We start from the raw sequence: 16,361 nt of genomic DNA on the forward strand, positions 1-16,361 counted from the left end.
ACACACACACACACACACACACACACACACACACACACGCACACACAGACACTGAGCTTTTTATAAAGTACATGGTGTGTGGTGTTGATGATGACTTAATTTTAAAAATAATTAAATGACTTTTATTTATAATGTGTATAAAAATTCAGTTGTCAGCATTTATATTTATGGAATAAAATGGGTGTTTTTTTTTCATATAACTAACTTAAAAATATAAATGCAAATATTGGGTAGTATATAACAATAATAGTAATTACTGTTATAATAAATCTGTAAAGCACATATAATAATGGAACATTTTTATTTTCTTAAGACTATGCTAATTTCAATATTATTGTGAAAAATGTAGATTTTCAAATTGCATTTCAATAAGAAAATTCTTATTTAAATTAATGAAAAACAGCTCATAAAATATTTTTATTTGCTAAATACACAATTTTCTGTGCATTTTTTGGTGTGTTTTGATCCATTTTTAAAACACCCTGCTTTTTCTTCAATTAACAAAAAAAAGCACCTTTCATTCCATCTAGAGACCTTTCCAGAACTTTAGAATATTTAAATAAATATGGAACTTGTCTTTGTGTTTTCACGCATTTTTTCCCCTCTTTTTCCTTTATTGCTCCTCTTGAAATTGCAGTCGGTTTGAATCCTCATTAAACGCAGACCTGAACAAAAGAGGATAATTGAGCTTTATACTGTGAATGTAATGCCACATGCCTGAACACTCTGCAGCCCGGTGAGAATAGCGCGTGTTGATTCACAAGCTCGGCATCTCACCTTTCAGGCTGTGACTTCAAACAAGCCCGCATGAATGACCTGATCTTCCTTCCCACGTGTCCTCGTGCATATAATTAGTCCTTTGGTATTTATTCGCTCGACATCAATGATACGACTCATCTCAGGTTAATTGCTTATTATTAGTGCCGTGGATAACGCTGTGGGAAACGGGCCAGGCTTAATCTTGTGAAAATATCTACTGTATGCAAATAAAACACATAAACACGAGCTATTAGTCCCTCAAAAAAAAAAAAAAAAAAATTAAAAAAAAGCGTGCGTAAAGTCATGGTGTAACCTGAAAATCCCCGCGCGCTCACGAGGCACGAGGCTGCGCAAATAAATACGCAGCAATGAGAGGAGAGCACACGAACCCAGGAGAACGTGTGCGTTTATTGAGGTCAGTCTTTACGTTGCTTGTGTTAATTAGCAGAACAAGTTACGACACAAACATATTTCTCTTTAACTTTATGGAAGAATTTGGACCATGTGCGTCGAACGGAGCCCGCTGCGGACGCACGGAGCAAAACAGTCCTTCTGCAAACCTCGTTTTTGGATTAATCCTCAATATTTGACTTGAGTGAGTTTCCTTTTTATTTTTTTTTTTCAAATTTCAATCATACGAGTACACTCCAAAAATCCTAAATTATAAAAACAACTGAAGTAATTGGGAACAGAAGCAGGTAAAGGAGGCTGTGACCACCGTGCGTCACCGTGCGTGAGCGGACACAAAGACGGGCCTGGTGTGCCAAAGCTGTTGTCAACGCGGTTAAAATTTCTGGGTGAAAACGGTAACAGAGATACTTTGTTGTTTTTTTTCCTCCTCCGTTGGTCGTGTAGTCTTTTTTTTTTTTTTTTTTTTTTTTTTTAAATCTTTCTTGAGAAACGTGAAGACTGAGGCGCAGGCCTCTTGGAGCTGAAGCACAGGCCTCTCTGAGGTGGCGTTATCTCTTTTCTCCTTCAACAAAGCACTTTCACTTAATGCACTTTTTAGTGTTTCCATGTTTGTCATAAATTTTATTTTAGGTGAAAGTTTTGATGGGGTTATTATAACCTAGATTTAAAGCCATTTGAAGACGCTTTGGGCCTCATTGTGCTGCATTATGTGTCAGCTGTATTTTTGGGGGTTTTAATTCAGGCTTCCCTCACAAAAAAATACATAAATGGTGAAATTACCACTTGGCACTTTTGCTTATCTGTGTTTTGTTGTTTAATGCCACTATAGTCTTGGACAATGCAGGTGTATTTTTGTAGGTTACCTTTTTCTTGTGAGTTATTGGCAGTGCCTTTAAGCTTGGCCTCATCACCACAAACCTGATGTGTTTTTTTTTTTTTTTTTTTTTTTTTTTTTGTCATTTCTCTTCCCTTCTTTTTTGACTTGTGTGACCATATCAGGCCTGCAGCAGAAAGAGCTGGGCTTGCCCGGCCTGGCGAACAAAGGTCATCATTTTCTGAAAGAGAGCATGGCATGTAAAGATAAGATGATCCTGAGATGAATCAGTTGCAGATACCTGCACCGTCCAGCGACTGAGGCCTGAAAACTCCCCGTTAGGTCTGTCCTGCTGCGCGGAGCCACACACACCTCTTACAGGGCCATTATCATAAAAAGGCTTTATTGTAAATTTTGCACACAAGCCTTTTCTGCTGGGTTTTGATACCTTAATAAGACTAATAACAGATTTAACTGGGAGATTTTTAAAAACAGGACGATTTTGCTCTCGTGGATTACATGCTTCATACAAATAGTATTTGCCTAATAATATGGATTGCGTTGTTGTAATAGCCTACTATCTATTTTTCATCCTCGCTTTAGTGTATGGAGATTTAAGTCAGCTCTTTCCCTGGCTGGGAGAATTTTTTTTTTTTAAAGAAGGAAAATGTTGCAGTTTTTTCTCCCAAGTTTGATTTTTAAAGGCTTTGATTTCACTGATGATAATCCTGGTTATTATTAGTTTGCTTATTAGCAATGGCATGGTGATATTACAGGAAGTGACAGCAGTACTTGGCACAGATCACTCCTTTTCTTTGTCTGCAGTCCATTCATCAAAAAGTGTAGATCCCTTCAGTCTTTTCAAATAAGTGGCAAACGCACCTCCGTCATTATTCTTCAAAAACAAAAACAAACACACACATCCTCTTTAATTCCATCTCCTCATGTTCCCTTTGCCCATATTTTTTTTTTTTTTTCATTTCCTGCACCATCTTCTCTCATTCCCACATTTTTCCCGTGTTCGGCGTGGCTATGTGAAGCAGGCGTATGTTAGCACGAACAATCGGCACCCGGCCCGGCTCAGCCTGGTCCAGATGGGGTCTGCGCCTCGCCTCCCCTCCCCTCCCCTTTCCCTCCCTCCCTCCCTCCCTCCCCCCCACAGCAGTAGCAGCGACGAGCCAGTCGGCCAGCGAGGCAACCAACTAGCCAGCTAGCTACCCACCCGGATAGCCAACCAGTCATTCACCCAGCCAGTCATGTAGCCTTTCAGCCAACCCAGCAGCCAGCTCTGCCAGCCAGTCAGTGGAGCAGCCAGTCGGCCAGGCTGCGGCTCCTCTGTCAGACACTGACAGAGGGAGCAGGCCAGGCTAAATCTGATAGCCCTGGGAGCCAACCAGAGGTCTCTGGCCTTTATAGGCTGTTCAGATTGACAGATACTTTCCATTTACAAAGCTGCAGGGAGCTTTAAACTACAATGAAATGACCATGTATTCAACTTTGCCACGTGATAAATTAACCTTGTTTATTGACGTCCCAGTAATGACGAGGTCCTCTTCAGTCTTGTGAGCTCTCTGAACTTTCTGATACAATTTTGGCTCCAAAAATGACTGAAATTTTTCAAACTCTGAAAAATTTAAAACAATTATATTTAAACGCTCATCTAATGAGATGAGCAATTGAGATGTATTTCACATGGAACCACAAAAGGCGTATTATGTTTTGGAAAAATGCGTCCAATCACACTTGCGTGATTTGTATTGCGAGCCTTTTGTGTCACATACTTTGCCCACGATGCGCTGGGCACGGCGTCTCCCTGGAGGTGATGCGGGTCGGCCAAGGAGGACACGATGAGGCGCTGTCCAGAGCGCCCCTGCATGTCTGCGCCTCCTCACTCCTCTCTGTGGCCCATCAGCCTCAATTATGTGCCATTGTGTACTTCACAATACAACACGATGAAAATAAGGGCAATTTAGTGGCTAGTGTCATTCTTTTCACCATTAAAACAGCCAGACTATTCCAGTCCCAAGGCGTTTGCCAACCTTTACTAATTACAGGAAGCTATATAGTCTTTTTTAGACGGTTTTAATATCCGCCTCCCTCGGTTAAAAAGCACGTGTAGGCTACTTACGTGACGCAGTCCACCACAGCATTTCCAGCTGAAGTGTCCACTGAATCCCGTCCCTCACCCAGAAATGCTCTCTAATTCGGCAACAGAAACTTTTAATGTGTTTCTGTGTCTGTGCTGCTGGGGCTATTAAAGTGGAGTAACAAAAAAAAAAAAAGGAAGAGAGAGAGGAAGAGAGAGAGAGAGAGAGGAGGAGAAGGGGCCAGTTTGGATGTAAGAGTGCATTTTGAAACAGGAGAGCATGTTTTTGGATGGTATTTTTTGTTTGGGGGGGTGCGGGGGTGACTTTTTCTTCCCCCTCCTCTCTTTGTTTGTGTGGTAAATCCAGGAGCAGCTGCTGGTCTCAGGGTCTAGTGGGATTTTGGGTCTGTGTTTTCTCATGCCATCCCATGCCAAGGTGGTGTAACGCGAGCGGAGAGAGAGGGAGAGAGGGGTGTTTCTGGAGGGAGGGGGCAGGAGGGTGGGGGTGGGAGGGGGGGGGGGGGGGGGGGGGGGGGGTTGCAGTTGGAGAGCAAGCTGGTTTGTTGGGATCGCTGTGACCACGCCGGTGACGAAGGCGTTGAGGGAGGAGGGAAGCGGAGCGGGGGCTTTAGAAGGCGGGCGCTGTCTGGATGCATGTAAAATTAATATCCTCTGGACTTTGCCTTTGCACTAGATTGGAACTTGTCTATTTGGCTAATGACGTGCCTTCTGCCTGAACCACACACACAACACCCCCCCCTCCCCTCCTGCCTCACCCACCAGCCACCAACCATCCACACCCCCACCTCTCTGCTTCTCCCTCTGCCATCTCTCTCTTCCCTCCCTTTCGGCGCTGGGAGCGTGCGTATTGGCTGGGCTGTTTGCGAGCCCATGCCAAATAGGTGGGCCCTCTGCGTGTTGGCACAGACTCAGTCAATGGTTAGAGACGGAAAGTGGAGAGGAAGAGAGAAAGAGAGAGACAGAGTTGGAGAGAAAGAGGGGGAAAAAAGAAGCTGCACTCGGGTTTGCCAGCGGTCGTGCACAGTCTTCCAACATTGATTCGGTCCTCTTGTTTTTGTTTTTTTTTTTTTTTTCGTTTTTTTTTTTCCTTTTTCTTCTCCTCCGTTCGCACCCCCCTTGTCCAGCTCTCTCTCTCCCTCTCCGTGAGTCTTATGCAGATCAGAATTGAACCAATAGCAAATGCTTTGCCAGCCATTTTTTTGTTGTTTTTTTTTTCTGTCATCGAGCTATTTTTTTCTTCGTATTTTTGCAAACAAACAAACAAAGAAGCTTGTTTTAGTTTTTGACAGCTTTATCCTTTTTTCCCCGCTGTAGCTGGTTTGTTTTGATTGTGCACATCCAACTCTCTGTTTAACCCTTTTTAGACAGAGCGATAGCTAAACTTCTCTACACTCTCCTTCTGTTGTGCTCTTGAACAGCACCTGTCCTGCAGCTCCTGCTACAGTACCTCCTGTGTTCCTGTGCTGGTATTGCACTGCGCCCCCTTGGCCTGTCTCCTCTTTCTCAGCTTTTTTCCCCCCCGCTGCTTTTATTGGACACTTTCTCAGCTTCTCTTTTTGCTTCTTTTTTTTTTTTTTTTTTCCCTCAGTTTTTTGTTTTCTAATATACGCAGCTTCACTTCTGCGCCTTTTGACTCAACGCTCCAGTTTTCTGAACTGGTTTCTGCGTTTTAAGTTTCTTTGCAATCGACGGGGGGAATTTATGATGAGAGAGCAAAATGGTAACTACCATATGATTCTTGTTTTATTTACGTTCATTTTCTCACGGCGACTGTTGTTTATTTTTTTTCTGCGTGCAGACACTGTTATGTTATTTATGGATGCTTATTATTATCGCTGCATTGATTTCAGTTTTAGCAATTTAACGTATAAATTTTCAGCTAATTAGTATTTTATCTATCATGCAATTAATGTAGTTTGTAATCTTCTATTAAAAGCAGCACTTTTTTAAAAACAAGAACTTGTAGAATTCAAAGTTTTGAAAATTATTTTAGGCATACAATTATGGTAAATTTCATTATTTCCTATTTAAGTGTTAGGCATCGTCTTCTTTATACAAATGATAGTTTCCGAATGAAATTCAGCGTCTCTTACCTCTTCTCTCTCAGTGGTGTAAAGTGTAAAGTGTGTTCTCCGTTGTAGTGCTTCTGTGTTGGAGTGTGAAGCGAATTTCCCTCTCTCGCATTCTCTCTCTCTCTCTCTTTCTCTCTCTCTCTCTCTCTATCTCTATCTCTCTCTCTCTCTCTTTCCCGGCGCCTCTCGCTCATTCTCTCCCTCCGCTCACACGGAGCAGGCGCCGCTCCTCCATGCTGCGCGCCGGTGCTAACTGCCTCTCCTCTCTCTTCCCCTCCTCACCCCCACTCCCTCTCTCTCCATCCTTCTCTCCCCCATTCTCCCCCTCTCTCTCCACTGCCTCCTCCTGCTTCCCCCCCTCCTCCCTCTCCTCCTCCGCCCTCCCCCCGTCCTCCTCCCTCATCCAGGATGAATTCCACCCCTTCATCGAGGCCCTTCTGCCCCATGTCCGCGCCTTCGCCTACACCTGGTTCAACCTGCAGGCCCGCAAGCGCAAATACTTCAAGAAGCACGAGAAGCGCATGTCCAAGGAGGAAGAGCGCGCCGTGAAGGATGAGCTGCTGGGGGAGAAGCCAGAGATCAAGCAGAAGTGGGCCTCGCGCCTGCTGGCCAAGCTCCGCAAGGACATCCGGCCCGAGTTCCGTGAGGACTTTGTGCTCACCATCACGGGGAAGAAGCCCCCCTGCTGCGTGCTGTCCAACCCCGACCAGAAGGGCAAGATCCGCCGCATCGACTGCCTGCGCCAGGCCGACAAGGTGTGGCGGCTGGACCTGGTGATGGTCATCCTGTTCAAGGGCAGCCCCCTGGAGAGCACGGACGGCGAGCGGCTGGTCAAGTCGCCGCAGTGCACCAACCCTGGCCTGTGCGTCCAGCCGCACCACATCGGAGTGTCCGTCAAGGAGCTCGACCTCTACCTGGCCTACTTCGTCCACACGCCAGGTATGTTTCCCAACCGGACACGAGAACACGAGCAGAGAGGAGCGGCATCACCCAGACACCCGCCACACGTGCTCACGTCCACGTGCACCTATAGGTGCAGAATGATCACAGAAACACAGAGGCATGCCTCCTCTCTTGATACCCATAATTAAATGGAATGGGACTGAGAGACGCACACACACACACACACACACACACAAATACAGCCAAGTCAGAAATTAGTTTGAAAAAAAGAAATGCAAAATCACAGTCTTGAGTTTATCATTGCATCACTTTTAAAAGCTATTTAAAAACTTTACTCATCAATATTCAGTTAAATAAATGAAACCTCGTCTTCCTGGAGAGCACAAAAAAACTCCTTTTATTTCCAGTGAAAACTGCTAATATTTTTTTGCTGTGTGTGTGTGTCTGTGTGTTTTTTAAATATGTATTCCTCTTCTCATCTGTTTCTTGGTTTTTGTTTACATGGCAGCATAGTGTCAGCAGTCATAAAAAGAATTAGTAAGTGTGTGTGTCGAGGGCATTCGTCCAGCGTGCTCTGGCAAGTACGTGTTCATTTTTCTTAGTAAGGCATTTGTGGCTTCATACGAGGATGCGTTTTGTTTTTTGTTTTTTTTTTAGAGGGAGGGATTTGCATGCCTCTGTGTGTGTGTGTGTGTGTTTGTGTGCGTGTGAGCGAGAATATGAGTTTATGAGACGATCACCTCTGTTAAATTCTGTGTTTTTCTGTGATGAACGTTTCACAAAGGACAGTCACTGTTTATAATATTGTACTCAGTCTGTCGAAGTGTATGTGCCACATGATGATAAGGCCATTGTAGCCAGGGATCTTCATTTGGCCACAGCCCAGATTGTGTGTGAGAGTGAGTGTGTGTGTGTGTGTGTGTGTGTGTGTGTGTGTGTGTGTGTGTGTGTGTGTGTGTGTGTGTGTGTGTGTGCGAACAAGAACAGAGCCGTGAGTATCCTGCTCTCAGGCCGCAGGCTGCTGCCGCCTTCACCGTCTGCCTGAACACTAGCACCACGTTGGACCTGGCTGCCAAACGCGCTTACACACACACACACACACACACACACACACACACACACACACACACACACACACACACTCAAAAACGCCAATACTCAAAGACAGCCAGTATTGCAGCCACCTTCACACCCATACACACACACAAACACACATACAAACACACATGCAGGGACACACACACACATACTCACAGCTAAATAAAGATACACACATTCAGTTTAAAATTAAATTTAAGGGAAAAAAAAAAAGAAAAACAACTCTGTCATCTTTGTAGCGCACTTTCACACGTGGAGCCAAACACGGTTTTAGTCACGATTGCGTACACACACCCACACAGTGCGCGCATTCGGCCAAGGACTATCACAGATACAGTTTGATACAGCCAAACATTGTTGTATCTCAGCCACCATCATGGATACACACACTCACACCCGGCCAAACATCACTGTAGCCTCCAGTGCGCGTACTCTACACACGCGGCCAAAACACTGGCTGTGTTGTAGTTTTTTCCCCCCACATCGCAAAAAAACACTGTCAGAGCAGCCACACACACACACACACACACACACACACACACACACACACACACACACACACACACACGAAATACATTTCACAGCCAAATCCTCCAAATACACACGACTTCACCATTTGCTGGCTACGTATACAAACACACGCTCATGACCTAATATTATCTCAGCTGGAATTTTCTGGAAATTTCAAACAGTGACTCAACCAGCACATATATATACAGCGTATTCCAGTCACTGCCCAAATACACACACACTCGCCCGATGCCTAGGCACAACTCTTATGGTAAGCACTGACGCGAGTGTAGCCAAATGCTATCACAGCCGGCCCTGAGCATCTCTCTCTCTCTCTCTCTCTCTAACACACACACACACACGCACACACACACACACACAGTTCTACACAAAATCTCAGTCCAGGCCAAACACCTCAGTTCAAGCCAAAACCTGGCAGCGGCTCCAGCTTTACTTTTTTTGCTGTGTCTCTGGTGGTAACACACCGTAGGTAGCAGGCAATCAGTCTGTCGCTGTTTTAATGGTAATTAAAAAAAAAAAAAAAAGCCAAATATTAAAATATTAAATAAAAAATGTGGCTAATAATTGATTATAATTAAGACAGTGGTCCAAATACTAACAAGTGTGTTTATAATGTTTTTTGGGAGCTCGTGATTTGTTGGGTGTGCTTTGTAGTTTGGTAATGTAAAAAATTCATTGAGTAAATTTCATATTCCTATAATAGGAAATTAAGATAAAGAAAAGTAGGTCATGCATGGAGACGTACTGTAGAACGTAGTTTACTGTCCAATATTTGTGTAATTTTGCGGTTACACCACGAAATGATAGAAAGAATGTGAATAATAGTGGTGACGGAGCTTTACTGTAAAGGAGAATTACACTGTAAAAATGTCATAAACACCATATTCTCAGCTTGTGCATGCCACACAAACTGTGAATGGTCTCAGGTTGTTGCGCCGTGCGCTCGTCACTACAGCACTTTGGTTTACAGCCGTACAGTAAAACACATGGCAGCTCGCTGGAACTGCCCAACACGTTGCCCATTCATAATGTCGTGCGTTCCCTTATCTTATCGGGCCGACACAGTGCGCCGTGGTACTTTTATCTTCTTCCAAAGAGCCGAAGCTTTGTTTAAGTCCCGGTTAGAGACACACTTTTGGGCGCGGAGACAAAGGGCGAACTGGCATCTGCATTTGTGCCACCAGGTCGCCGCTCTTACCAGAGTTGGCTCTTGTGTACTTTTAACTTGTGAGTAATCTATCGCACCTATCTGTTCCAGTAATATGTGGTTGTGTGTGTGTGTGTGTGTTTTTTTTTTTTTTTTTTAGCCTCAGTCCCACAGTGAATGACAAGATGTGCTCATTGTTTGTTTTTGTTTGGTTTGCATTTTGTCGGTCTTTAGCATCTCTGTCTTCCCCGGTCCTCTTTGATCCCGTGCACACTTTTGTTTTGTCTCCTTAAACATCACCCTCATTGTTGCTCTCACAGAGGTAAAGCCTCCGCTGATCTCTTTTGTTTATATTGTAGGAGACACAGAGAGCGAGAGGGAGAGGGAGAGAGAGAGTGTGTTGGAAAGGAGAAGAGGCTACAATAGTGATTGTTCTGTTTGGCAGCACCCGAGCCCCGTTGGTGTGGGAAGAAGAGAAAGACGTCTTGTGTTTTGTTTATGACAGAGTGGCAAAAGCTGCCACGGGGAATCTCTGGGCTTGCCGTCAGGCTTTCTCAGACTGTTCTGCAGCCAGCCAGCCTTTGAGATCCTCTCTGTTACAGAGCATAACACACCGCAGCCGTAACAGAACAAACCACGATGCCACAATGTACAACCTTCTCCCCCCCCCCCACACTCCTGTTTTTCAGGCACCTCAGATAAAAAGCGAAGCGCGAAAGGAGAGAAACAGACGGAGCAGCACGTCTTTGAACATTGTAACTGAAATTCTGGCAGAGAACAGAGGCGAGGAGAAGGGTGATTGTGGTGCAGTAGAGTGAGTTGATTATTTTTAGTGTTTTATTAAGAATGACAGACTGGTATGTTATAATGGAGATTGTGATCTCGTGGCCCAGAAGTGCCAAATGTCTGCCAAAGCACGGCGCACTGGCTGGGCCCCTTTGATAACCCATGAATGGAGTGTGTTCAATAGGCTTACTTCACTACTACTAGTTTAGATATAATTCCCACTTCTGCTGTAGCCTGACAGCTACGGTGGTGGCTCCACTTGCACTCCTCCGTCCGAGGAGAAATTATTAAGCTGCCTGTCGTAGTGTTCACTGTGGTTAATTTACAATCTCGAGGTGGTTTTTATATGAAGCTCTGCAGATTTCTGATTTATTTCATGTTGGAAAAATAGAAGTTTTTCTCCGAAAGGTATTTGTCAGGTCCAAAGTTAGCTCAGTGCTCTTACTCATAGTTTGGATCTCATTCTTGCTGCCTTCACTTTTTTTTATTTTTTTCCCTCTCCCTCTTTCTTTCTTTTGTACGCCGTAAGTGTGATCACGAAAAGATGTTTCAAATGTGTTTCCAATCAAAAGTGCAGTACAGGAAATTTGCAGTCACTCCGAGGGAGGTGTGAAATGTGCTCGCCGTGCCATTTCTGCCATGACCGCTCCGCGCTCCACGCTCCGCACTGCCAGATCCCGCCTCCCTCTCACTACAGCAGTCGTCATGCTTTTGGAAGGCGCTATGAGAAAACCCAGAGAACCCCTTGTGCCGCGCTCGCCCTCTTTGTACCAACACCACCACCACCACCACCACCCCGCCCGGCCACAACTTGCTGACCACAGTAAGGATTCACAAATAAAAACCCATTTTGCATTCATCACGGAGGGAAACTCTGGATTTATAGGGATGAGAAAAGAAAGCAAATGTGGGAGGAAGAGGAAAAAAAAAAAAAGAAAAAAACTACTAACATGTAAGAAAAGGGAAGGAAACGGAACAAAGACAAAGAGAAGAGTCCCGACACTCATGGCTGACATGATGAATGGCTCATGACGCATTTCAAGTTTCTCTGATGGATTCCACAGGTTCCCCAGTCTCCACGGCTCTATATATATTTTTTTTTTCTCCTGTGAAAATAATCTGTTGTTAATTACTTCCTGGATCTCTTCTCAGGTTCCCATGACATCACGCGGGTCGAGTGGACTTGTCCTTGTGTGCAAGTGTTTTTGTTTGTGTCTGTGTGCGAGCGCGGCTTAGGATGACACTCAGCGGTGAAGTTCTGATTAAAATGAAGTCTCGACACTCGGGGGAGCCCGGTCAGGTCCGCGGCTTTTGTTGTTGTGTGCGGTGGGAACCGGGCCCACGGCGGCCGAGAAGCCCTCTCCACATGCAGATCAGCTCTGGCATCAGAAAATGTTTACCGACGGCGCTCGTTTAGCCCGGATCCTTTACGCTCTTCCTGTCTCTCTGTCTGGCGTCGGCGACGCTCAGAGGTGGTTACGTATCAAATCTGAAGGGTTAAGATAGAGGGAGAGCCCCGTCACTTTAGAGAGACGGAGTGAGAGGGAGTCTTCTCACACTATTCTTGGCTTCAGAAAAAAGTCTGTGTATTTGGATAGCTATTGGTATCGGGCTCGCCAAAGCCCTGTTGTGTGCTTTTTCCCTCCAAAACATGAACACACACACACACACACACAGACGCGAGGCTAACATTGGGGTGTCACAGACGTACGTGGATTGATCCAAAACCGCAGGGTCTGCATTTATCTCATGAGACCATGATGACACAAGCAGACTTGAGGGGGGAAAACACACACACACACACACACACACACGAGAAAGGCAAGTCAAAGTGAATGCTGTTATGTTTGGTCTCCCATTAAATTGACCAGTAAAAACTGGCATGCTCCTTGCTATGGTGCCTTTGTCCTAGAAGCCGCCGCTCTCCGTTTTTCTGGTTTTTACGTAACGATCATAAGCCTCCGTTTCTTTGGCTGCGTCTGACTCGGGAGAGAGTAAAACCCATGAACGTTTCTGCTCTGCCCGCATCTGTTTTCTTTTGTGTGAGGAGTTTCAGCACTGGGAGATATGCGGTAAACAGATTATTCCAGTGAAATTAGGAGGTCATCACTGTCGTGGAGCAGACAAGTGAGGCGGTTTTTTTGGGGGGGTGTATTTGGCTCTCGTAGTGTTTTTTTTTTTTTTTTTTTTTTTTCTCACATTCTCTCTTTTCTTTTTGTATCAGCTCATATATCAGATTTCAACCTGCTTCTCATCGGGAAGCGCTGCGCACCATGAGGGCGGCAGATGAGGAGAATTTTTGGAAGCAAACGACAACTTGTGTTTTATTCAAAGATTAGTTATCTATCAGTCATGGTCAAGCTTCACTTCAATCCACTGCTCCCTTATCATGTGAATTAATTTTCCGGAAAATGATCAAAAAAATCCTATTTGATAATGACATAAGAAAATAAATTAATAAAAATAATAATGAATGCCTAATTAAATTACACTAATGTCACTTTGTAGAAATATGTCATATTTGTTCATTAGAGTATTTTATTTTAATCTAATGTGTTCTATTTATAAGATGGTATTTATTTCTCTCAAATAACCGTCATTTTCCATTTTGTTTTACGGATAAGGCGACTGCTTTCACACGCTGTCTAAACCTGTCTAATGCCTACTGCTGCGATTTAATTGCACATTAAAGAACATTAATGTTTGTCAAATAAAAAGGGGTGTGGGCTAAGCTTGGCCACGCAGTGATAAAAAAACTGCATTCTTTACTTGAGCTGAGTAGGCTTTTTAGCGTTTTTTATTTGGAAAAAAAAAAAACCTCGTGAGTACAAGAAAAGGGAAGAAAGAAGGGGAGAGAAAGGAGAAACATAAATGAAAAGAAAGAGGTTATTGAGAAAAGAGAGAGTCAGAAGCAGCGAGGGGGAGGTATTGTCTGTATTAATACTGTGTCTTCCCAGTGCCGGGTCTCTTTTCAGGCTTTTGTAGTGGCGCCAACCATGAAATGTGTCTGTCCCCAAAAACCATATACCCACTCAGGAGGGTTTCCCGACCTCAGAGAGACAGAGAGGAGGAGAAGGCGCAGGAGAAAGAGTGCAGTGGCCAACGCTCGCTCTCGGGGAAGGCCAGCCAGAAAGCAGGGAGAGCCAGGGAACACGGCTTATTCACCGGGCTGCACTCACAGCGAGGCCCTGGCAGGGACCGCTAAGTCTGGCTAACGGCGCTTTTCAGCGCCACACAGCCACAGTCATGCTACAATAACTGTCACAGTGTTGCGTTTTAAATGCAAGGCACCATCGCCTTTCTTCTGCTTGTTTTTATCCAATCTTCCATTTAAGCTTTTTTCTTTTTTTTTTTTTTGTTTTGTTTTTTTTTTTTTCCCCTGCCCATCGAAAGTGGGATTTGTCGAGTTTGTTTCGTCGGATGAAAAAGTTAGATCAGCTCTAATTCAGAAATAAAGAAATAAAAATAACCTCTATTTTCATTTTATTTTGCACATGTGGGTTGAAGTCTAATGAAATGATTATGTGGGCGAGTTTAGCGCGGCGAGGGAGTCTGATGTTGAAAGTAAGAGGAGTTGTGAGAGGAGTTGTGTCGGCGGCCGTTTTTGGCACGATGCTATCTCTGTATGGAAGACGCCAAATTTTCATACACAGCTCCTGCCAACCTTCCTCCCTCTGATCCTCTCTTTCTTCTCGTTTCTTTTCTTTTCTTCACTTGTTCCCCTTTCCTTTTATTCCTCTTTAGGGTTCAAATGAATGCCCTCCCCTAGCCTCATTAGCACCCTGGATGCCTATTTGGAGCGACAGAAAAATGTATAATAACTTGTAAGCACAAACATTTTAGCGCTGAATGGGACCATTATCCTTGTTTCTAGGTGAAAAGCGGGCTGTCATGAGACGGTCCACCATGACTTTCATTCTTAAGTTTTTATTTTTTTAATGCAGTGAGGTTATTTATCGTCACGTTCATCATGGGGATATGTTGAATCAGTGTCTCTTTGGGTTGAAATCGAATAGAGATAGCTTGTCTTTCATGTCTCTTTTGTTTAGATTTATAATTCAGTTATTGTTATTCTTTACTGAAATGTCTCTTATTTTCAAATTTTATTGCATTCCTTTGTTTCTTTTTTGTTTTAGTTTTTTTTTTTTTTTTTGTCGAAATCTCTCCATGTCACGGGATTGTTCGTGTCTGCTCCCCTCGGCGGGCCGGCCGCTCGTCCTCCTACCTCCTCCTCGAGAGAGAGAGAGAGAGAGAGAGAGAGAGAGAGAGAACACCTTTCTGAAGGCATCGTTTGGTGTTTGTTACACCGTGAGAAGGAGAGCAGTTTAGAGAAGACGGAAAGTGGGGTGGGTGTGATGGGAGGGGGGTGGGGGGTGGGGTGGGGGGGGAGAGAGAGGCTGAATGAGTGAGCGAGCTGAGAAGCACAACAGAATGCAGAGAATCAAATTTGGCATGCGTCTGTGTAAGCGAGTAAGCTTCAAATCAGTTTGGACACAGATCTAGGACACTAGACAGAGAGAAGAAAGCAGGATGAAACGGGATAGGGAACAACATGGGATTGGGAGCGGGGATAGTGTGTATATTTCTATGTATGTTGTGTGTGTGTGTGTGGTGTGGTGTTGGGGGGGTAGTTAAGTAGAGGATGAGATAGAGGGGGGTTGGTGGGTGAGGTTGGTAGGAGAGGAGGACGGGGGGTGAGGAGGGTGTGTGTGTGTGCAGTGGGGGGGGTTGGTTTGGTAGAGTGTCCCTCAATGACGACTTAAAAAACAGGCCGGTAAATAAATGGAGTGGCGGTAAACAAGGCTCGGCGCTCCATCAAAAGCCTCCATTCATCTGCGAACAGGAGAGTCTCTCTTTTCTCTGAGGAGACAGAGAAAGGAGCCCAGTGACGCCGACGAGAGGACGACGCTTGTTTAGATAACAGGATGAGTTTGGAGTGGAATGGCGTTAGTGTCTGTGTTGGTCCATGTGTGTATTCGGGGATGGTGGGGGTGCAGAGCAGGTGGGAGGTGAACAAAGTCTCAGCAAGTGGAGTAAGGTGGGGGTCGAGATAGTGTGTCTTGTTTGTTCTTTATCGCCTTCGTGGATTTAGGGAAGGATGGCGTTTTGTTGGGTTTGAATCGCGGGCCACGCCGATGACAGTACGTGTTTGTGTGTCTCCTACAAAGCGGCGTAGGGGGTGGTGTCCTTTTTGGCAAGGCTTATGTGCACACACACTCACAGGCATGCATGCGTGTGAAAGTGCATATGTGCATATGTCGCTGTCTGCTCATTATACATGGTAATTTTTTTTTTCTTTTTCTGCAAGTCCTGTGCTCTACTTTGCATGATTTACAGCTTTACAAGCCAAGCAGCCGTGGTTTTTCTTTTTTTCTTTTTCTTTTTTTTTTTTTTTTTTTAAAGTTAGTTTGGAAGGAACCGAGTCTCGGGAGTCTCCGGGTCTCAGGGATACCGCGGTGAACTGGCCGCAGCGAGGTGCGGCGCATCTCGCTCTGCTTCAGCTGTTCATAATTCAGCCCGTCGGCCTGCTGGCTGAAGGATCCAGGTGTAAACTAAGTGCTAAGAAGTCCTACGGTGCATTTTCCATCAGGCAAACTTTTTAATTAAGCGGAGATGAATTTCTGAATGCGGGGATCAGGGTTGAGTTATCTCCAACCACTTAGTGAATTTGGAGAAGACAAGAGAGAGCGGCGTCTTTGAAAAGCTTTAATTTAGCTTATGTTTAATTGTGCT

At 44.7% G+C, this 16,361-nt stretch overlaps 1 protein-coding gene across 14 annotated transcripts in view; it reads left to right on the plus strand.

Annotated features, from left to right (window-relative positions):
* nfixa (nuclear factor I/Xa) overlaps positions 1–16,361 on the plus strand; it is a 107,129-nt gene that overhangs the window by 27,456 nt on the left and 63,312 nt on the right. For 12 of the 14 annotated variants that reach the window (XM_030093007.1, XM_030093004.1, XM_030093010.1 and 9 more), the window contains one exon: positions 6,571–7,102. In XM_030093007.1, coding sequence (XP_029948867.1) covers positions 6,571–7,102 — 532 coding nt within the window. Of the gene's footprint in view, positions 1–4,875; positions 5,812–6,339; positions 7,103–16,361 lie in introns of those variants that run through there. The other 2 variants (XM_030093005.1, XM_030093000.1) reach the window with 2 other exon arrangements.

The sequence above is a fragment of the Salarias fasciatus genome, chromosome 6, assembly GCF_902148845.1.
Source record: "Salarias fasciatus chromosome 6, fSalaFa1.1, whole genome shotgun sequence".
In the NCBI taxonomy this organism is placed as follows: Eukaryota; Metazoa; Chordata; class Actinopteri; order Blenniiformes; family Blenniidae; genus Salarias; species Salarias fasciatus.